Source organism: Anser cygnoides, chromosome 5, assembly GCF_040182565.1.
Source record: "Anser cygnoides isolate HZ-2024a breed goose chromosome 5, Taihu_goose_T2T_genome, whole genome shotgun sequence".
Taxonomy (NCBI): domain Eukaryota; kingdom Metazoa; phylum Chordata; class Aves; order Anseriformes; family Anatidae; genus Anser; species Anser cygnoides.
The window spans coordinates 60,415,176-60,438,609 of NC_089877.1; the positions used below are offsets into that span (position 1 = coordinate 60,415,176).

At 48.7% G+C, this 23,434-nt stretch overlaps 1 protein-coding gene across 2 annotated transcripts in view; it reads right to left on the reverse strand.

Moving 5' to 3' along the window:
• The window catches only part of PRKCH (protein kinase C eta), a 116,460-nt gene that overhangs the window by 79,019 nt on the left and 14,007 nt on the right, over positions 1 to 23,434 (reverse strand). For both annotated transcript variants that reach the window (XM_013182973.3, XM_048066092.2), the window contains exon 2: positions 9,698 to 9,761. In XM_013182973.3, coding sequence (XP_013038427.3) covers positions 9,698 to 9,761 — 64 coding nt within the window. The remainder of the gene's footprint in view (positions 1 to 9,697; positions 9,762 to 23,434) is intronic.

A 23,434-nucleotide genomic window follows, 5' to 3' on the forward strand; every position in this document is an offset into this window, starting at 1 on the left:
ATTAAAGCATCACTGAAAACAAGTTACAGCCACGGGAACTGCAGCAGCCTTCCCCTAGCTCACCAGCAGGGCTGAGGCCCCATGCACACAGCGCCGTCCTCACTCCCTGGAACAAAGTGAGAAACAGGTACAAGGTTTGCACTCTGCTGTGCAGATCCAGCACTGGTGACAGCGGGACACACTGGCTCAACAAGTTTCACACCTTGATGGGAGAAAAGAGCTGAGATTCTGGAATAAAAACTTGGTTCTGGATTCTAGCTAGAAACAGGCACTGCTGGTCACAGCTCTTCTGTTGTGGCCCTTCCTCATCCCCCCAGCTCCTCCACCACACGTCTTTCTTCTCCCCTATCCACCCTCTGAGCTTCTCTAAGCTCTTTGTTCCTGACAGCTTCTGGCCACCTCCACCCATCATCTCTCCCCTGCCCAGTCTCCTTTTTCCTTCCATCTCTCTTTATATTTCTCCGTCCTTCTACCTTCTTGTCCTCTGTCCTTCTTCCCAGGTATATTTTCCCAAAGGCAGCAGAAGGCAGATGGAGACTGCGGAGGCTCTCATCCCTCCCACCCTCTCCTCTGCCAAGCTTGAGGTCACCCTGGCAGAATGACACCAGGCTCTTTTCGTTCAAAGCCGTATTTTGATCCAGCATCTCGTTCTGGAAAACAACTGAATCATTTCGGCTGAAGCATTCCAGAAAACAAACATAAAACATCTGGCACCAAACCCCATCAAACAGCATTTCAGGCTGGGAACACTCAGGAACAGCCCAAAACAGGGGCGTATAAATTGTGAGCATTAGGATCCACCTCTGAAAGCACCACTTGAAGACAAGCTCTGCTCACTGCAGCTCACCTAAGGCTGAAGACCCTGTTCTGCTTGGCGGCCAGCAGCTCTCCCAAAAAGGTTGCTACCTCATCTTAGAAAGCAAATTAAAGGGTAGAGGAGACTGGAAAGGCAAGGTTTAAATAGCAAAAAAAAGTGTGGGCACATTTAGGGTTGCATGTAGGTGGCAGACGTCCCTGTACTTCTTTTTACCTTGTCTGGCACTGATCAGCTCAGCCCAGACACTTTCTTTCCCTCCCAAAGCCTTTCTTAGGATTGTGGGGAAATTTCCCAAGGCTTTGCATTATCCCACTCCCACAGAGTGCAGGAACTGACTGCCACAACACCTACAACAAGAAGCAGCTTGATGCTGTCGGTTCTGCTCGTATCTGTGGGGCCAGCAAGCACTAACGACAGATGAACACCTTCCAGGTAAACTCAGGTAATGAAGCACTGTGGACCACTGGGACTTTGTTACCTCACAGCTTTGCACATCCTCTGATGCTGACAGTCCCGGCGGATCTGCTCACACATCGAGTCCAACGCTGCCCCAAGGTGCCAGAGGCTTCTGGACTCCTTACGGGCTGGGCTGTCAGACACGAGGAAAACCCTTGCCTGTTGTGGCACCACCTAAACGAGCAGTCTCCTCCAAAATCCAGAGTTGTCAGGCCTGGATATTAAATGGTACGTTGCCCAGTTTAGTAGTTGGTGGAGGTGAGGTTAAAACGAAACAAAACCTAACAAAAACAACAACAGCAAACTATACAGGCTTTTTTCTGCTACAGATTTACAGGGTGACCCTATGCAAATTACTTGGGCTTTTGGTAAGCCATTCACCTATTTGATCAGGCAGGTACCTCGGGAATTGTGGCCTAGGGGAAGGCGAACACAGCCAGAAGGTGTGCCGATGTCCCGGGGCACCCCACCTTCACCCTGGTGCAGGATGTGATCCAGGTGCCCTTGTCAGCAGAGGATGATCAGCAGGCAGGGAGCAGCCAGGACAGGGCTGCTCTCGTCATCCCCGGCCGCAGGATCAGGGTCCCAACCTCCAGCAGCTTCGTGCTCTGCTCCTTTCAGCCCACGTTCGCCACTCTGCTGTGCTGCAGCACAAACACGCACTCCGGCACAGCGCTGTCCTCCAAGGCCGAGCAGATAGATGCAGCTCCTCTGGGAACCACCGTCACTTCTTCCAGGAATCACGGCAAAATAAAGCAAAATAAAATCTCTGTTCCTCATTACCGCCAGGAACACTGAAATCCCAGAGCAGATTGCAAGCTTGCATATTTATATTTAGGTTTTCAGAGCCTAGACAAAACACAGCCCACTGGAAGTAAAGTTAACCCTAATATTGCTGTTTGCTCTATTTCTACAGTGGCTGGATATCTACACAGTTGGCAGATCTTGGCTAGTCATGAATTACTACAAGAATCCCTCAGCTTTAGATTTACTGCTCTACCTATGGAGCTCAAACCAGTCATCTTCCAGGAAATAAAGGTGGTCTGGTGACTGCACAACGGGCTGGGGGCAGTCCACCTCCTGGCTCTGCATTAGAGCCCCTCCATAACATCAAGTAAAGCACTTCATTTCCCAGGGCGCAGATCTTCCAGCAGTCAAGAATAAGGAGACAGTTCTGCCCCCCTCATTGAAATCCTTCTTACCTGTGAAAACTCAATTTTCAAAAACTGCCTTTTTTTTTTTTTAATGGATGACAGTCATATGTGAGATGTAAGAGTGCCAGGGTACAAAAAAATGAAGCCCTAAGGAAGACGCCGTCCAGCCCCTTCTGCTCCCGGCATTTCGTAGCCCAAATGATGTTTCTCAGATCACCCAAAGGCACCTCCCTGCAGAAAGGATCTCCGAGTCGTCCTTTGTGGTTGCTCAGACTTTGAAATTCTCTCCTTGGATCTTCAGTGCTGCTGAAAATTTTTAACATCCTTGTTGTTAGCTCATGCAGGCTTAGTGACGCCGACGGAGCCACTCTCACTCCCACTGGCCTGGCTGACTCGGGAGCGCAGGGGGGCACAGTGTGACCTCCAGGGGAGCGACAGCAGATCAAGACGCTGAGATCAGCCTCTGGAACTGCCTCATACTTTTCAAACTGATCACTGCATCCCCAGCCTTGCTGGAAGGTGCTGAAGTTCGCCTACCTCCCATGCAGAGATGCAGAGCATCTGTGGATGATGCTCCCAGTCTCTATAAGGATGCAGCCTTCTCAAGGGTGCACTTTGGGGGGATTTTTCCCCCCATGGAACTCAACATTGTTCTGACCTATTCCCTTCTCAAAGAATAGAGCTGACCCAACACAGGCCGCATCTGGAAATCCCTTGCCTGAAGCATGCACATTTGTGACCAGTGTAAAGCAATCAGGCATCGGGGGGAAAAAAAATACAGGAGTATAGAAAAACACTTCCCCTGCTGCTCTGTCCCACGTAAGACTTTGGGCTCATCATTAAAGACCTTCTTGTTCTCAGGCTGTGCACCTAAAACAGCCAAACATATTTTTACCCTGTCCCACACTGATATTTCCTGCTCAGATCAGGAGGATCTCTGGGCAGCGTCCAATACATGCCTTAAAACTGCCTGGCTCGGGCTAGTAACCCAAAACAGAGGAGTTGCCCAACTAGCCAGCAGCTGAGAACAGGACATTTTTTCATTCTTGGTTCCTAGTTTCAAATAATTATTCCCCTGACTTCAAAAAACAGGCTGAAAACAGTTATTACTGCAGGTCACTGAGGACCAGTAAACATTTTTTTTTCTCTGCCTTGTGCAAGAAGCTAATAACGCGTCTGCCACAGAGCTTTGGTGGGGCTGAGAAGCCACACTGCCGCACGCAGCGCGGACCTTTTTAGCACAAAGGCTGTACCACTTAAAACTTCAGGGCTGCAGGTCTTCGCTGGTGCCTGTCTGAGGAAATGCTATTTCTTACGACAAAAACCATTTCGCATTAGAAAAACACAACGTGTTCTAAGAAAAACAACAGCAGAAGACAAAGCCTGTGGTGCTTGAGAACAAACCATCCCAAACCCACCACGTGACAGCTGCAAGCTGAAAAAACAGTTTCCTGCTTCAGAGGCAGGTTCAGGCTTCCTTGCTGCTGCAAAGCCTACCTGCATTAAATATTTAGCAAGGGGTGCTATATCTGCTCCACCACTTGGCTTTTCAATATTCTCTTCTATTTCTTGCCCAGAACTCAAATTTTTCTTTGTCTTTCCTGACGCTGAAAGAAAGAAAAAAAAAAACACCACCACCACTTACCTCACAACACTGAAATTAAAACTGAACCTCAAGCCAGAATTATCACTTTGAGTGGCAATGTCAGAAAAAAAAAAAAAAGACGAATTACAAGAGTTCAAAGCACTAAAATAGAAGCACTTCATTTTCTACGGAGTTTGCTTCATTCATTAATTCAGTCAAATCATTACTTTGTATTACTTTCATTAGCTTTGCTCCAAATTAAAAATAGCAAATAAGCCAGAGAGGTGGCGAACCCCGGGCAGGGCAGTGTTGCAGGCAAAGCAGCTGGGGGGCTCCAGTGCTGGAAGGGAGAGAGGCTCACACCGTCCTCCAGGTGCATGCCAGGGGCCTCGCGGTGCCCATCCTGACCCCAAAGAGTTGTGCCACGCTGGGAAAGCACGGACCTCAGCCACACGGGGCTGGAGGCATGGAGCTGCCTCCTGCCAACGCTGTCTTCATGCCAGGGTGCTTCCAGGTGCCTTCCCGGAGTGGTGGGGCTCCCAGAAGAGCCTCCTCGAGAGCCGTGGTCCTCAGGGCTGCGGCAGAGCCCGGCGGCCTTACTGCAGCGCTGCTTGGTCCCACTGCTCCCCGCTCCCATCCCCAGCTCCTCAGCTGAAAACGCACTTCGTGTTCATAGACATAGCACGTTCACAGCAAAGGCATCTCTAGCAGAAGCCACTTTATTTACTTGAAAAAGAGAAAGGGTCTCAGGCCTGTTAAGGAGATGCGGGGCAGAGGAGAGCGGTGCCGGGCCCCGCACACACCGCCAGCAGGACCACGGCCGTGCCTCTGAGAGGTAAATCTGCTCCCGAGGTAAGGAGATTTCCATTCTCACTTTGCACTGGCCAGTTTGCACAGGAAATAGCAGCCGAACGAGGGGGGTTAATATAATCGGATATGGCTTAGCGCAGCAACAAATACACATAGGACGGAAAAAAAAGGCAGGCAGGGGTAATTTCACTAGGCCTCCCTCGCTTCCTATCGCTTTGTTCCTTTCTCCTGAAAAATTACCTCTCTTTTTAACAACTGAAACAGGTGTACTTCCCTGTCTCAGAACAGCAGGTTACCACCGATGGGCAGAAGAGCCATGTTCACAGGAGTTTCCCTTTGAGGAAGCAAGAGGCTCCAGGGGAAACGTAACACATTTAAAATCTGGGGGGGGTTCAAGTTGCTGAAGAAGCTCCTGTCTCATTGCCATCCCTGGGACACCCGCTGGGAGAAGAAAGGTCTGAGGAAGAAGCAGTAACATCAGCACTAAAAGAAAACCACTAACCCAGTGCTGGACTTTAAAATAAGTACAGGAAGGCAAACAGCTTCACCTCTGCCTCCCCTGGGGGACCCTCACCAACCAGAGCCAGGCCCAGCTGGACACGTGGAAATCCTACAAACGGGCTCCCAAACACGGCTCTGCTGCTTCTGTCCATGCCAAAACACCTCAGGAGGCAGTGACAGATGGGCATGAAGAAATTTACAAAGGACTAATCTTCTACCAACCGTGTATTTTCTATATAGCACTCATCTTCACAGCACGTGAACGCTTCTTTCAGTCACAGAAGCACCATCCTCTTCCTCCGTTCTCACAATGGATAAAGCAGAACCAAATTATATTTTTGGTCAACAGAACTTCTCATCAAACAGAAAACAACCACTCCCAAAGCCAAAAAGTACAAGCTGCCAACACCACCGGGACCATCTATTTTGGGTATGTTTTCTAGGACAGCGAAATAATTGAGTCTCGGGTGTACCTAACGTTTGGGACTTCTTTCTTCCTCCCTCCTCCCCTCTCTGTCCCTCTCTTTAGTTACTTTTTCGGTCTTTTGCTTTACCGGAATTACATAATGGTGGCTGAGGTTCAGTGAACTTGGCCATTTCTATAGACAAACAATTAGCTCTGCAAAAAAACCACCTCTGAAACGATTCACACGCTGGCCAGTCAGTGTGAAGACCAGCAACAGGCACTGACCCTCTCTCTACCTTTGCTCAGTGAGAGCTCTCGGAGGCTTTCTCAAAGTTAGAGTCTCCCCACGGTTCACACTAACCCCATTACATTTTTCTCCTGTCTCCACCGTCTATTGAAAGAAGTAAGAAAGAGATGCTGTGGAAGCACATGGATGGCTCGAAAAGTGGATCTACTGACACTGGCACATTCTTTTTACTTTACTTGACTTTTTTTTTTTTTCTTCAACACCATGTCACAGTTGCCGGCTACATTTCAAAGCAGGAAACACACCAGAATTACACTATCCGTAAGTCACAAGAAAATGAACAGAAGTCCTAAAACATCACATTGCTTGAAACTCCATGTGCTACCTCGATGGAGTCTAATGCAAGCTCCTAATGTAGAGATTTGGGTTTTATGTGTACGTACAGATAGACACACGCAGCCTTCAAGCGGTCTCTGCCAAGCTGGCCATAACCAGCAGTGAGGACGTCGTAGCGGCTGCCCTCTAGATTGGGGCAAACAAGCTGAAAGTCACCTTTTGGGCTTTCAAGTTGTGCGTTACTTACAGGCTGCTTTCCAAAAATTAAATTTCCAATACAACTGTGTCTCCACATTTCCAGAAAAAAAAAAAGAGGAAAATATAGAATAAAACACGATCTTATGACAAATACCTCAATGGTTTTGCGAAGGAAACCCCTCCCTGACTGATGCCTCAGCTTCCCAACTTGGAAGAAGTGCAGTACAGTACTTGCACTTAGCCTTGCCCTGGATTACGTCTGTTCTTGGAAACCCTAAATATGACCACGCATGGGACTGACCAGTCAAGAAAGGCCCTAAGAGCTGTCCTTGATCTTCCTGCTCTGTAAGTCCATACATTTCCAATTACTACAGGAGAAAGAGAAGTAAACTATTTCCAACATTGCCCGTTTTCCTCTGACAGCAGAAGCAGTACAGACATCCAAGTTCTCCATCTCTCTCCTTTGAGACCCCATTAGCAACAAAACTTAGACAATTAACACTGTTTCTAATGTCTTTTCACCCCTATTGCTGCCTAAGAGCCTCCAGGCTTCCAAGAAGAGTGAACTCCTCCCTAGCACACCTTTGTATTCTCCCTTATCTCTGGTGACAAACCAGAGGTCTTCCCAAATTTGCTCTTCCCAAATTAACTCAAAAAAGCCATTTGCACATCCCCTACAGTCCCTTGCCAAAGCACAGTTGTAGGGAGCATCCCTCAGAGGAGAAATGGTAAATGATCTGCCTGCACTGTATGCCACAAGGGTGCTTACCAGACCCCAGCGTCCATATGTAGATGGAAAAACACGTGTTCTATGACAGATAAAGAACTGAAAGTTGAAGCAATACTTTGTGGCCAGCACAGATTTACGCGGAAAGCGAGTTTCAACGGAAAACTGAACTCTGGTCTTCTCTGCACTGCTGCGAGGCCCTGCCAAGGGGCTTTTCTTCACTCTTATTCCCTAATCCTCTGAAAACAAGAGGAGCAGACTGCATCGCTGCTGTAACGAGAAGCCACTGGCTTTCACTATACACCCGATGATGCTATTTGACTTCTTGCATCAATCATAGCCTAAGAACATCAGGACACCCTACAAATCAACGACGTGCTGCTCGCCAGTGGCCTTTGCTCCCGCTAGCAGCACCACTACTTGCTGTAATGATGTACTGGGAGATAGGATGAGAAAGAGCCAGTCCCCCATCAGCTCAGGCCCAGGCCAACACCTCTGCTACTCACCTGGCCTGCTGCCTTGAGCCATGGCTGCACGAAGCATCCCCACCTCCCTAACCAACAGCCCCTCTCCCCCACACGTGTTCCAGGTTTCCCCCAGTGCAACACATCTTGAAGAACAGCTCTCCATTTAGATGCATCTAAGGCAACGTATTAGCCTGGAGGTTCCTTCTGCTAAGCCACCAAAACGAGCCAAGGAAAGGTCCTTGCAGCACCTCTGGGCACTACTCTCTCCTTTCTCTAGCTCTGGTCACTAACAGGAGATTACAGCATTGACTAAAGCTGCTTCAGCCTACTGAGATGCCCTTCAAAAAGCTGTTGATCCTCCTTCTTGCTGTTGGTCATTTATGGACATGCAATACAGAAGCTAAAATGCAGTTGTGCACCTCTGTTACCCCAGGGACAAGGCAGAGGCACAAAGCCACCTGATATTTACTTGGAAAAGTTCAGCACAGTGGTATGATACTCCCTGTCTTCTTCATCACTCCCAGACCATAAATTTCCTCAGGCGTCAAACCCAGGCTTGCTGCTCCCTCCTAACATACCTCCTACGAGCAGGATTACGCCCTGCCCACGGTCCCTAGGGGTACGAGCAGCCCCAGGCTGCATGCAGAGATACCTGCAAAGCCCTGCTGCTTCCACACCACCCAACCAGGAACGCTGCTGCAGAGCACGCCGTCTCTCTGCAAACCCTTGCCTGGCCCTCAGGTACAGCTCAGCTGGTTACACATTGGGCTCAAACGCTTTAAAAGGCCACAGCTGCCCCGCAAAGAGCAGCACACACCTGTGGTATGCATCACCTCTAATGAGCTGAGCTCTTCGTCAGCTCCCGCGATGCAGCAGCTCCCTACCTACCACAGCAGGCTGCAGAACCAGCAGAGACACAGCTCCCCAGAAGGGTCAGAGCAAATCACGAGCTTATTTTCAAACCTGTGTTTGAAAAACAAAAGGCGGGGGTTTTGACACACTTTGTCCTGGGCACCTAGCGCGACGCGTGAGCTACGTGAGCCAGCAGCCGAACAGAGCCGCCTGCAGCCCCTGCAGCAACCACTGCAGCCTGAGCCCTCCTCGCCTCCAGGACAGAGCAGCAGCAGGGTGAGCTGCCCCTGCCGCAGCCCTGGCGCTCCCTCTGTACCAAGCAACGTGTTCCCGCGTCGAATGAGAGAAAGCATTAGAAATCCAGCACCCTGAGACTGAAGGTAAAGGGCAGTGGAGCAGGTCTTGCCTTGACTCTTGGCTTCTGTACAGAAAACGTCCCCCAAACAAAGTTCAAGGCTGCAGCTAAAACAAGTAACAACTGTAAAGGGTCTGAGGAAAATAAGCTGTTGGTTTTTTTTTGAGCCCTGTTACAGATTTCCTGGGTTCCTCCGCCACAGCTCACATCCACACTTACACCAGAGTTCACTGCTATCTCAACAAACAGCAGGGAAATTAAAACCATCACACTGTAAAAGATGGCTATGGAAAGAAGCATCTGCCCAGATACTTTTTCAGGGCAGCTTTTGCACTAGAAATTTTCCAAGTTTCCTGTGCAAAGTGAACTCTGGGAACAGAAATGCACATGAAGTAGATGGGAATCATTATGGAATAAAAGCCATCCAGATGTCTGAAACATGTTCTACATGCTCCTGATCTTGCCCTTCAAGAGGCACCCAGGTGAAAAGTACAAGTGACAAAAACAATACGTTTGAAGGACAACTTCAGATAAATAAACCAGGCTGAGCACGAATCAGCTCCCTGGGCCCCAGATCAGAGCAACAAGAGACCAGATGGACTCCAGCACGCGAGGTTAGCAGCAGCCCTTCCAAAATTGCCAGCCGCTTGGGAAGCCTTTGGTGTGCAACAACGTGCAACCTGCGTGGGCAAAGGCGTTCACTTGCACACTGCTTGGTGACCGATGGCAATAGCACACACCAAAGGTGAGCTCTTAACCGAAACAAGCCAAAAATAAGGCCCTTACCTTCTGTGAAGCTGCCGGTAAGGGTTATGACGACAAACACTTTACCTTCTGGCTCCAAATCCACCTGAAAAAGTAAAGGCAACGTTAGGAGAGTGTTTTTCAAAGACTTTTCTCAGGATTTTGCATGACAGATCCTACCAACGTATGATAACATATGAAGCTATATGTACTCTCATGCTCACCCTTAATTTTACAAGAAATTAAGCATCCATGGCTCAAATTGTTCCGCACTTCTAAGAAAAAGAAGGAATAAGTTCCTTATTTTTTAAGGAGAGACTGTTCAACACTTTCTTCTTCTTGCTAGAAGAAATAATGATTAAAATAAAATAAATTTAAAAGAAGAAATGGTTAATAGTGTTCCAGTTTGTCAGATAAGCGAAGCAGGAATAACACTAAACACACAGAATTATCTCAAAAGATTCAATTCTATCTGTTTAGTGCATTATATGCTTATTTCTTCCCTATTATCTTATCCCATTGAAATTGTTTCAGCCTCTCAAAATACCATCTGTGCCGGGGTAAACTCCTGTTTCTGATATAAATCACCTTTTGACCTTAAACCACAGAAAACAGGGAACGGTCAGTGCTTTCCCTAAAGACTTGTTATTTAATCTAAATCAGGTAGAGATACAGACTAGCATTTTAGGGATTAGAGATTCAATCCCAGTGTCAGTCAAGTCGCCCTTGAAAGGAGGGGGTTTGTTGTTGTTTGTTTGTTTTGAGCGGGGTTAACAGCTTTTTAGTTTTCAGTTGCAATTTTAATTAAGGTCTTGTTTCTCTTTTTTGTTCACCAACTAATTTTTAGCAAAGTCGCAGCTGAGAAGCCCTGAAGTTTGTGTCAACTGTCACACAGAAACCTCACTTAAAGGGGGAAAAAAAAAAAGCACCCCCTCCGTACACCCCCAAATTGCACGGATAAAATTAGCGAAGAGGAGCTTCACACCTCGTGAGTATTGATAAGCCGTGCGGAACAGGAATTCTGAAAATAGAGCTCTCTGGAGGGATGACTAAATAGCAGCGTTTCAAACCGTTTTTGCCATTGCGCAGTCACCTTTTCCTGGTCCGCCAAAAAGAAAAGCAAGCCTCCCCCATCAACAGCGCCAACTTCCCTCACGGAGGTGCATTTAACACACCTTCATGAACAACCTGATCTAGTGGGTGGCATCCCTGCCCACGGCAGGAGGGTTGGAACTGGGTGATCTTTAAGGTCCCTTCAAACTCGAGCCATTTTATTCTCTGATTTGTGTGCACACTGTGGAGCAGAAAAGTATTTCCTTGCCCTGCAAGAAAGGATGGGCTCCCTTTTTTGTCTTAGGAACCATACGTAACCTTCCAACGCTTCGTGGCAAAGCGTATGGGCTAATCCAGGGATCTGCACTAACTTTCTAAGGGATAGACATTAAAATATAGGTAAAAAGAGAAAGTTGAGCTCTATATATCTAGTGGGAGAGCCACAGAGCAGTACTTTATGCTGGGGCCACCAGCCCCAGCACACCACCGCTCCTAGGGATGCTACCTGCAGCCTCCGTGCCGAGAGCCAAGAGGAGACGGTCTTCATGGGATGCAAATCACGGAAACTAGAATTGCTTGGGAAAACCTTATCATAATGCTGATTTTATGGATACCCTGTTTTCCACCCTCTAAATGTATATATGTACACATACACACTCCTCGGCAAAAATTTGAATTAAATGTTTAGCTTTGATTCAGGATTATTTTGGGGTTTGCTGGGGCTGCCTATTGCACTGGCTCACAGCAGCTGTGTTTGAACAGCCCTCTGTCCCCATTAACGTGGAAAACACTCCCCCCAAAAAGTTCAATTTTAGTGATACCATACACCATTTTTGTCTAAATTTCAGTTCAATGGGGAGACATGCAACTTTGAAAAGAAATAATTCTCTCAAAACACATAGTATTTACAGCATATACATACAGTCCCCCAAACTGATTTATGGAACATCAAGATTTCAGGACGTAGGGCAAAATCCTTGTTCACATAGGTTTCCAAGTCATCCTTCAGCGCGTATCGTTTTTCTACCAACCTCCACGGACAGTGATATGTTAGACTCCTGCTTTCACATTCACAAAGAGAATCTTTTCTCACTTCTTCTGAAATGTATGGTCTGCAGTGCAAGGAGGAGCCCTCTGTTTTGTCCTGAAAACAAGGTTCGTCAAGATACAAGCAGCCAGCCTGAGGCCAGGAGATGCAACAGAAGCCTCATCCACCAGGGCACAGACAAAAGTTGGTCGCAGCTCCGTGACACACCTTGTTCTCCCTCCCTGCAAAGAAGATCCCTCTGCCCAGGGTAGCACAGTCTCACAAAACAAAGAACAAACATTGTGCAAGTAGTAGCAGGAGGTTTATAAAGCAATCTCTCTCCCCTCCAGACTCTGAGATTAAAGACCACTCAAATCCCCTACACCAACTCAGCAGCCGTGCTCATGTTATACAACAATTCAAGAGCACTGAATTAAGAGGACGTAGCTACACTCAAGACCTCCTCATGGCACACGTCGGCAGGATCTAGTGAAACATTACAGCCGAAAGGCTCCAAAATGAGGAGCGAAGCCCCAACACACCAGGTGTTGCAGAAGCAGAATGTGTTTTGGCACACCAGCACCCTGCTGGATGCAGGACTGACTGAACTGTTTAACATCTTCGTCTGTTCTGACATCCTCTGACATCTTTGTTGGTGACACGGACAGTGGGATCGAGTGTACTCTCAGCACGTTTGCTGATGACACCAAGCTGTGTGGGAAGGGCTGCCGCCCAGAGGGGCCCGGGCAGGCCTGAGAGAACCTCATGAGGCTCAACAAGGCCAAGTGCAAGGTCCTGCACCTGGCCCGGGGCAATCCCAAACCCAAACACGGGCTGTGCAGAGAATAGATTGAGTGCAGCCCTGAGAAGGGCCTGGGGGTGGTGGTGGATGAGAAGCTCGACATGAGCTGGCCACAACGCGTGCTTGCAGCCCAGAAAGCCACCCGGGTCCTGGGCTGCATCAACAGCAGCGTGGGCAGCAGGCCGAGGGAGGGGATTGTTCCCCTCTGCTCTGCTCTCGTCAGACCCCACCTAAGTATTGCGTTCAGGTCAGGGGCCCCAGCACAAGAAGGATGTGGAAGTATTGGAATGAATCCAGAGGAGGCCACGAAAATAATCAAGGGACTGGAGCACCTCTGCTGTGGGGACAGGCTGAGAGTGTTGAGTGACAGGACCAGGAGTAATGATTTTAAACCAAAAAGGGTAGGTTTAGATTAGATATTGGGAAGAAATTCTTCACTCTGAGGGCGGCGAGGCCCAGGCCCAGGCTGCCCATAGGAGCTGTGGCTGCCCCATCCCTGGGGGTGCCCAAGGCCAGGCTGGATGGGGCTGGGGGCAGCCTGGGCTGGGGGCAGGGGTCCCTGCCCATGGCAGGGGCTGGGATTAGACAGGCTGTGAGGTCCCTGCCGACCCAAACCATGCTGTGATTCTGTGAAACATACAGCCTGTGTTATGCAAGAGGTTAAACCAGACCATCTTAACAGTCTCCCTGGTCTGACACTGATAGCAGCAACAAGATAAGATACAGTGGAATAAAATCATTGAATTTAATACTCTCCTGATAGAAGTGTGGCTTTTGGAACCGCCCTCATTTTCTTTAAAGATGAAATGTGACCAGCCAAGCAGCAGCCAGCCGGGTATCTGAGATCAACCTGCAGCTACGTGGAAAGTGCCTGAAACAGAAAATAATCTCTGACCTAGAAAACCGAAAGCAAACTGGTGCCTTAATGCCTGACCGCAGACGAGCCTGCCCGAGATCAGACGACAGAGCAGCTCCCGACAGCAGCCCCACCTGACGGGACGTGCTTCCTCTCGATGTCCCACGGCCGTGCATCGTGGAGGGGCCTCGTGCTGGCTCCTGGCACTCGCGGCACTGGAAGCTGCAGTGCTGCTGAGAGCAGACGACGTTCACGCATCGCGGTGACACATCGCTGAGCCGCTCACTAAACCGAGGCCCCGGGGCCAACCTCTGCGATCCCCGCGGCACGGCTCCCGGTGCTCCCGTCCCTGCTTTACACCTTTAGTAGCGCCTTCATGCTCAGCGCTGCAGCTACAGAAACAGCCCGCGCTTCAAGACAGCCCTACCGACCCAGCAAGCAACCGCGGCCATGTTTGGGCACGAGGAAACGTGCCCGCACCAATCTGAAGCCGGCCACCCACAAACGAGAAGCGTGGTACCCCACTTCTTCCCCCAGAGGAGGAACTCCTAACACAAGCCCTCGTTCAATCTCTTCAGTCAGTGAAGAGCATCTATCACTAGCATGCACTTCCCCAGCACGAGCAGATTTCTCACTACGCTCTGCATTTAATGACATCTGAGCACTTCAGAAGGACGCAGCTGGCAAGGGCCTGGCCGTGCAGCCGCAGAAGGGACACCCCTACCCAGCAGAGCTGCACCCATGGGATCCAGCAACACACATACTGTGCACCCACCAAGCTTTGCTTCTCATTTCTTTCCTTTCTTTTCTTCCCAGCATCAACCGTGGCTGCTTAAAGACAAAAACTGTGTTTTTAGAGAGAGGCAGGAGCCACAGTGTTATTCTTGGCAGAATTATTAAAGCCAAAAACAGGCCGTGCAGTCAGTTTCGGTCAACGGTGAAGCCAATGCTGGAGAGGCTCAGAGAAAAAAATCATCAGTGCGAAAATATGACACAAAGGAGGAGCTGTGTATGAAATGTGAGATAAGCGATAAGGGAATGTGATCATCTGCATGTACTTGACAGTGATATTCAGAGAGCACTACATGATATTAAAAGAGAGGGTGCTTCTACAGAGAAAAGTTTCCGTTTGGTACAGGATGGTTTCCTTTAGGAAACAGCATACTGTCTGCAAGGTCTAGTATCAGAGCAGCACACACACCACAATGGGAGAAGTCCTGCTACGCTGGGAGAAGCACAAATTTTTGGCACGTGGAGCACTGAGAATGCTGCAGAGGTGCTGACCCCCAAATAACCAACCCGGTGGCGTGCAGCGCAGTGAGCAGCCCACACGGTGCAACAGCGTAAGGTCGGCACGCGTAGCTGTAAACGGTAATCATGCTCCCCACTCCGGTGCTTTCATCCCCAGAGAACAACTGGAAGAAAAACACGGACTTTTTGGCTCTTTCAGAGGTAAATTGGCAAAGTTTTAGCTAACTGGGAGAGGAGTACGTGCTTATCAGTCGTGAAACCTCTAATCACCGCTCTCTTCTAGTTCAAGCAAATGGAAGATGGCACATTTCTCTGTAACACAAACCATGGGTAGGATTGACTGTTCGAGCTTACTAACCCCCTTCATATCTGTAAGAAAGCAGGAATTTGGCCAAGAGCTAAGCCTATACTTTAACTTCTGTTGAACTTTACAGGCATACCTAAGAGAAAACAAGCTCTGGAGGATTTTGGCAAGTGAGCTGGAAACGAGCAGGTACGGAGCGATGAGTTCAGCTACGGTTTCATTACACTCTCGTTGTGAAATGCAGCACTTTGGCAGCACGGCTCAGCACAGGACCGCGGAGGACTTTTCTCAGTAATTCAAACCACTTACACCGTGGCCCATGCCTGAACTTGCTCAGATCGCTCAGCTCCGTGCGACTTCAAAGGGAGCTGCGAGGGATCTGTTTCCCACAGGAGGGGCCCCAGTCAATCATCTTATACACACCTTCTCCCCAAAAGAACTGCATTAACGTCACTCCAGACAGCTAGGCAGGTGTTAGTAACTCCCCCTCTCCCCTACCTGTGTTAAAACAAAAAAACAAAAGCTAGTTCAGTAGCAAACGAGCGAACAGATGCAGAGAGACCAAAACAGGACTCGTTAATCATATGCCTTCACACACATCATAAAAACTGGTCGTGCGTGATTCATCAATGGAAGAGGTTTGGAAAACAATTTCAGAAGGAGGGTAATCTCTCAGGCAACGTATCAACACCCAACTGAAGCATCCGCTGAACTCGAAGAGCAGGTATAGTCAGTCAGCCTCGCAAAGAGCCTGGCATGCCTCTCCGAAAAACCTCCCCGCGGATGGGAAGAGGCAAACGCCAAGGGTGGCTGCCTGCCTGCAAGCCTCTCTGAAACGGGGAGCTGCGTAAATGTGAGTCAGATGGACCCCCGGGATAAAAAGGCATCTTCAGCACTGCATCTGGCATGAGCGGTAATTCCTGTAAATTTAAATTTTTTGTCCCCTCCCCACAACAGATAATCCAGGCTGGGAAGCCTGAGCTCAAGTACGCTGAAATCAATGCATCTCTTTTTATTGTCTTTGGATCAGACACAAAAGACAAGTCGTTTACCCTGGAGCCCAGAACATCCTTTCTCCCATTGCTGCCCCGTCCTTTCTTCCCCGCAGGCACAGTTAGTCAGCATCCTAGAAGTACAACCTTCTTTCTGAGCCATGTCAGTGCTGACGTGGCTTCAAAAACAGAACAAGCCAGACACTTGCAGTGAATAAAGCAAATATAAAAGCTACCTGGGGACTTAATTAGCTTAATTAAACAAGTAGCTGTATCTTTTGACTTCCTACACAATTTTTACATTTAATTAACAGAACTGCATATATAATCAGTCATTTGTAGAGGCAATTCCCAAGGCTCTGTTCAGTCGTGAAGCTGACAGTCTCGAAGAGTCTGGGTTAGTCCAAAGCTGTTTTTTCACATGCCTCTAGTTACTTCTTTTCTTTTTTCTTGTTTAAGCTCCTACCAAGTCATGCTTCTGGAATGTCAGCTCTTTCTGCATTTTAATAACATAGCACCTCCACCTGAGCATGCTTCGGTTGGACGGGTCAAGTAGCAACTTTCTCAGCCAAATACACATCGGGATTAATCAGGCCCTCTTGGATGTTTTGAGCCTGACAGACACCTGCCCATCAAATGAAACACCTCCAAAAACTCCCTAGAGCTCTCTAATAGAAAGAGGATTTTACATTTCCAGACCGACAGCAGATTAAGGTACGTTTCCTAAAAACGCACCGCATGCATTAGGATTGAAATCAGGGTGCCTAAAAAGCCCGGGGTGCCAAATGTCTTCTCACTGCCGCCAAGTGCTTAGGGCACTCGTTTCCACCCAGGTGCCAAGGGCACCCACGGGTAGTTTCTGCGTGCGCCGGGGACCTTAAGTGACACCACTTGGCGCAAAGCAGTGCCCCTAGCTCCCATCCTACCCAAGCGGCGAATCTGAAGCTGTCTGACAGCAGCATCTCCCTGCTCCTACCAGGATTCACTTTTGACACCAGGTCTCCGGGGGCTGCCCGCTGCCCCTGGCGGGCAGAAACCTGGGCTTCTACATCCCTCCTGTGACTGCAACTGTCCGAGTTTCAGTGGGGAAAAGAAACTCTCCCAGTGACTGCTACTGCCGTGTGTTGGACGCTCTGGAGGTAAACCCGCAAATGGGTGGAAAGTTTGTCTCGCTCCTAACTCCTACAACCAGTTATTCCAGCTATTACTGTAATATTGTCATTCTAATTTTTTGTTCCAGGACACCTGTTTAAAATATTACTTTTGTTTTCAGTCAGGCTGCATAATTATAAGCTGAGTCCCAGCCACGAACAATCATGGATAACTAACCACTCTTAGCTAATCCCGGACTCTTTAATCAATTTTAGCCTGGTTTCACTCGAGATTCCCCATCTCAACAGGAGATCTGCTCAGAAGAGGAAGGGCTGCAAGGCGACTTATCCTTTCCCATGAAGACTCCTGCCAAGAAAACCCGCTTGGAGGGCTACAAATAAAATATAGACAAAAAAGGAGGTTTCAAACTTTAAGAAAAAAATAAAGATTTTCAGAGGCATGAGCCAAAGCCTGCTCCTACTGGAGGTACACCACCTTATATTGCTTTTGAGAAGCCCTACCTCTAAAACAAGGCAATGAAGGACTTCTCATTAATTATAGTAGTTATGATCATTAATGAATGATTTATTAATGGTTGCAGATGGGTGCTTTTTATGATATTTGGGAAAAAAAAAAAGCACTCTCATAAAATTAAGAATGAGAGACAGACAATTGGTTGAAGAACTAAATTATATTTTTATTCTCCCTACACTTTTAAAGAAGACAACAGCTACTCTCCGGAGAGATTTCAGATCTTCCTGAGTTATACGGTGGGCCGATGGAGGAATGGGGAGGGTTCAACAGTACTGAAGTTTGTCCAGGACAAAGTACTGTCCCCAACACCACCTTCTCTCTGAACAAAAACCTGTTCTTTCAGAAATTTAAGTCAAACTCAAAGCAACTTGGGGAAAATAATCTGGCAAAGTCACATATACATGACTGAATTCTGCTACAGAGGAGGTCTCCCATCCCCAATCCCCAAGTAAGCGCAGGGATAGAAATCCCGGGGATGGCAGGTGGGCTGAGGAGGCGGCGCAGATGACCGGACCCTACCACGAGGGCCCCGTTTGTGAGGGCCCGGCGCAGACCACGCGTGGGACGGCTCTGCACATCTACCCGCAACCAGCGGCGCAGGTGCTGAAGCTCCCACCTCGAAGCCTTTGTTCTCGAGTCAGCGGGTGTTTTGTCAACCCTGCCGAAGCGGGCCCGCGGGAGGAAGGTGGTCTGCTTGCTGCTGCCAGCTCGCTCTCGGCTGCCTCGGAAGCGGGGCGCGCAGCCCGAGCACGCCACAGACGATCAGCGGGGCGCAGCCAGGCGAAGGCGAGCGGCTTCCTGCCCCCAGCACAGAGTTGTGAGGGGGGCGAGCCCGAGAGCTGCACTGCTTCCACACAGAGCCAGCGGGCGAGCAGCACAAGGCCAAGGCTTCCCCGTTTTGGAGAAGCTGCGGGGGGCAGAGGGGAGCGAGGAGGCCCAAAGCCCGCTTGGAGCCAGGGGCGCAGTGGGGAGACACCGAGTCAAGGGCCACCCTGCTCCGCTTCCACACCTGGCAGGCCAGCGGCAGCTCGATGGCCCTAGGGACCGTCAGCCGAGCATGTGGAAGGCTTAGGAAGTGAGCAGAGGTGGGCACGGGTTGCTCTGTGCCAGCCCCGAGCATCCTCACGAGCCAGCTGATCTTAGAGGAGGGCGGCAGGAAGGCAGCACCCCAGGCGGGCCCCACAGGACACCCCCGGGCCTCTTTCCCCCCGCAGGTTGCATGGCTGTAGCCCACATGAAACAAAAATCACACAGGCAGGACATATTTTGCCTTTCCCTATCATGCATGTGTACAAGCAGGGGCTTAGCTCTTCTGCACGAAGTAATAAACATAGATCTTGCTTGGTAATACCAAACCAAATACCACCACATCCATCCATCACTGGATCCTCCTCCCAACTGTTATTGCCCTCTTCCTAAAGCTATTATTATTTTTTTAAAAGGGCTTAGGGAAAACACAGATTACTTTCATTTCCTACAAGGAAGATGCTGACAACAATGCAGGACCACTAACTTAAAGGGTGGCAATATAGGGCTTTATTTCAGCTGCTTGAAAACTCAGTTACAGTAAGTATGGCCATAAACACACCTGGTAGCTGCTGACTATCGGCTTTACACATGCAACGTATGGAAATCTGCCTACAAGCACCCATATGCAATTGCAGGTAAAATAGGCTGAAAGTAGGACAAGATCTCCGTTCTTGGTAGGACTTAGGACCTTTGACAAAAAAAAAAAAAAAAAAAAAAACAACAACAAAAAAACACAAAAACAAAACCCCTCCAATTTCCACTCAATGAACAGTAACAACAAATCAATAGACCTCAACAGCCAGTTGCTTAGCAAAGGAATCAAAATTATTACCAATGAAGTAAAAATCCTTCAATAGCCACAGAGCCACCGAGGCACCACGTTAGCTGTTGCGCTTCGGACACATTACTTGCAAAGGGACGATGATGACAACTCAAAGTTTAGGTCTCTGAGTACCCAACGCACAAAGTACTGTTTTCTATCCCCAAGTTCCAGAGAGGATCAAACACATTTTCCATCATCTTTATTAACTCAATATAATTTGGCAGAAAACCCAGGAAACTGTGCCAGTTTTGCTGCCCACGGTAATAGAGAAATAAATCAGTGACGGGTGCCAAGCAGGCACGTTGGTGGCACTTCCCGTTTGGAAACGGACCAAGGGCTGCAGCAACGAGTCGGTGAGCGGAGTTTCCTCAAAATACAAACATCACTGACACAGCTCCTCACTGACAGAGCGTCCCTTGACAAGGAGATGGCAGCTGAGTGTGAGTGTGTGAGCCCAGGAACCAGACAGCCCACAGAGAGACTTGGGTTTTGCCTGGAGAGAAGCAGAAGAGGCACCAGAAGGAAACAGAAGGGGATAAACAAAAAGACTGGGCTCTCGGTCTCAAGGAGAAGTCTTCCAAGGCACTGCACTCACCTGCAGTTTTAATTAACCTTATTAACAAATCTAAGCTGGCCTATGAACGATTCATTATTTTAAGTTAAGCAGCAAAGTCTGCGTCATGGTCTGAGGTCCTCTGTTCAAGGCATTCTCGCTGGTCACCTCGGGACTGCCAGCCACATGGCTACAGCAGGAAAGTGCTGAGTAACTTGAGGGAAATCCATGGATTGTACAACAGAGAACGGAGCCCTCAATATCCTGTTAATGAATCTAACCCAAGGCATGGTGGACACCTAAGAACAGCTGCAAAACTCTGCAAAGAATCCATTTGCAGTTGTCTTCCCAGGGACTTACTCATTTACATACTTATTTTATTCTCAATATCTAATGCTGGAAAATATTTTCTTGTTCTTCACAGGTTTTACTGCATTGTCTCGAACTTCTGTGGAATTCTTCTCATTCAAGTCTCCATTAGGTGTGTCACCATTTCTACAGCATCTTCTTACTAAACACAATTCACTTTGGTGCACTGCTGCTTTCCTATTTTTGCCCAGTAGCAGCAGCTTCAAAGGATCCTTGAGTGCAATTAGATAAATATCTCGCTGCCTAAAGCCTGAATGCAGGAAGCTGGGCTTCCACGATGCAGGGATTCAAACATCAACCAAAAAACTCTGCAAAGGGCTTGATTTGCAGGTACCTGCCCACTCTTTCCCTCAGACAGCAAGCATTTCTGAGGAGATCTGTATTAGTGGAAGGCCTTGCAATACCTCACTGTCGGGCTGGCAAATGTGTTGGCTGAATGCAGAGCCAACAGCTATCTGTCCTGATCATCACTCACCTCGGCTCAACTTCCAGAGCTGCTGTAAGACCACACTGGCAACACTTAAAACCCCAAAGGTGGATGGTGGGGAACCTCTGCACCAGAAGAGGTTCTTGCCTGCTTGCTTTCACTCGGGGAAGCTTCCTGCTCAGGCTGCCATTCCCCTGCTGCAGCCCTGGCGCTGCCCACCTACAGGCAGGGTGCGAGAGGAAAAGGAGCTGCACACACGAGATAACTCTCCACCTTTTCACCCAAAGACCTCAAAGCCCCTTGAGGTGCTGGGGGAAACCTTACACCGTTACAGACAAGGAAAGCCACGTCTGGGGACTGCAGGAACAGAGCCAGGAACTTTCTGTGGCCTCCCAAAGCCTGATCTCGCACACTGCACAGCAGGCTCGCGGGCTTGCAGAACTGCAAGGAAGGCTCTGCAGTACCCATGCAAGCAACGCGCGTCTGGACTTCAGAGGTCCAGACGTCAACAAGAGCCAACTGCTCATTTTGTGAACGAGAAGCTGCCTTTCCCCACGGCACCAGAAGCCGTCATTCTTTTCTGTGACTGCAAAGCCTTGCTCTAAGTGCATTACTGGGGGTAAAAATAAGGACAACGGCACAAATAAAAAACCACCCTGTCAGTATCGCAATGAATTAGCTTACGTGCAGAATCGAGTTATCAGTAATACTTCTGACAAAATGCATGGTTTCCGACATCAGGTCTCAGCGGCACGCCAGTCTTTAGAACAGATCCCGTGATGGATATCCCCATGCAGAGCCCTAACTGCATTACGGATCCTTAGCGAGGGTACGAATAAGAGGGATTAGTTCCAGCAGCTTTTGAAACCTGGGTCCTGGTATGGGCTGCGACACCACGGAAAAGCGCAGCCACCTATGCTCTGACCATTCTTTCCCAATTTTGAATTAATCTCAGTGACTTCCTCCCTCCTCATCTGGCAGTTTCTTCACACTGAAACAATTATGAACTAGCTTCTACATCCAGCTAATATTAATCCACCACACCTCCTTTCACATTCCATGTTGCAAGTCGATTAATAAAATGATTTGAGAGAGAAGAAATGAAAACAAGCTAACGAATATGGGTGGTGTCTTACAGGAGAGAATCTACTCGGGGCACAGGGAAAGCTGGAGGAGAAGGTTAAAAGTAGTTTAGACTGCACGCTAACTCCTCTCCCATTCCTTACCACTGCTCATGGGATCGTTTAACATCCCTTGGTACAACACATCCCAGAACATCATGTAAAAGCAGTACCAATTTTTGGCCACATAACCAATTAGACATTTCTGAAGGTACAAAAAAGGAGTGCCAAGGCATGCACTCCCCCAGCATTCCTGAAGGTATGATGCTCACTCCTGGTGTCCAGATGTTACTGCTTGTGCCTGCGCTCTAATCCCACGACATCCAGCGCTGGGAGTCATCAGCAAGTCCTCATGGAGCACGAAGAATGTAGGTTGGGATCCAGAAGGCAGCTGGCAACACCCCGACAGGACAAGCCATTGCCAGCATTTGCTTTGTCAAGTTAGCTCGTGCCCTGTTTGTATCGTGGTTTTTTCTTTGCGCGTTTGTTTTTCTGTTTGTTTAGTAGTTTGGGGTTTTTCTGGGGGGGGGGGGTCAGGGAGGTACAACAACATATTTCTGTACAAGAGTGGCTAAAAGAAGGGTGCATAGATGAGGCTCTTCATAGCGAAGGACCGGCTCGTATATTTGTACAGAACGAATTAGGAAAAAAAGGAATTAAAATCCTGAAGCCAAGCACTGCAGTAAGAGACAGACTGTTCAGGACCAGGCAATTTTTAGTCCCATCAAGTCTGTGACTACAGTTTTCCTCATCTACCTCATGAGGGAGATGATCTCAGCACGCACTTGTGACCGTACAGTCATAGCTGTGACTCCGGCAACCGGGCTGAGACAGGAAGGAGCTGAGAAGCACCAGCCCCCAGCCTTCTGCAGGCCACTGGGTGGGTGACGAGGTGCAGCATCACTGTGGGAAACGCTGTTCAGCTGACCCAGCCATCTGCCTCCATCTGAAGGAGGATGCACTTTTGGGTTTCGCGTGCAACTGCGAGCTGACAGGCAGCATGTCAGCATCTAGCGACAGCGCGTTGTCACGTATTTCCCCTTATTAATATTTCTTTTTCCCTTTCTAAAGCATGGTTTCGAGATGAGAAAGCGTTTCGCAGTGTGACCAAGATGTGCCTTGGATTAAAGGAGATTACAGAGGGAGCGGGGAAGGGAAACCCAGAAAGGGTCTAAAAAGGAAAAAGGTCAGAACACAGTTTGTAGCGGTTTTGCTCAGGTGTCCATCAAAAACACAACTCGGTGCTGACCACGCTCCCATCCGAAGCTCAGCATTGCCGAGATGTAACACAACCTGCAGAGCTGCAGACAAATGTTCTCCTCTCCAAACTGAGCTTTTGATGGGGGTCACTGGGAGTCCAAGCACACGGCAAACCTAGGTAAGCCAGAAACAGGACAGGCTGTTATGAAGCCATCCTATTTAGGACAATTGCTGTCATGTTCCCTCCTTAATAAATGTTTAGTTTCTTTGCGAACAGAAGGCCTGGTATTTTATCCATGGCACAGCCAGTGATGCATGTGCTTTATATTACAAATACACATGCTTT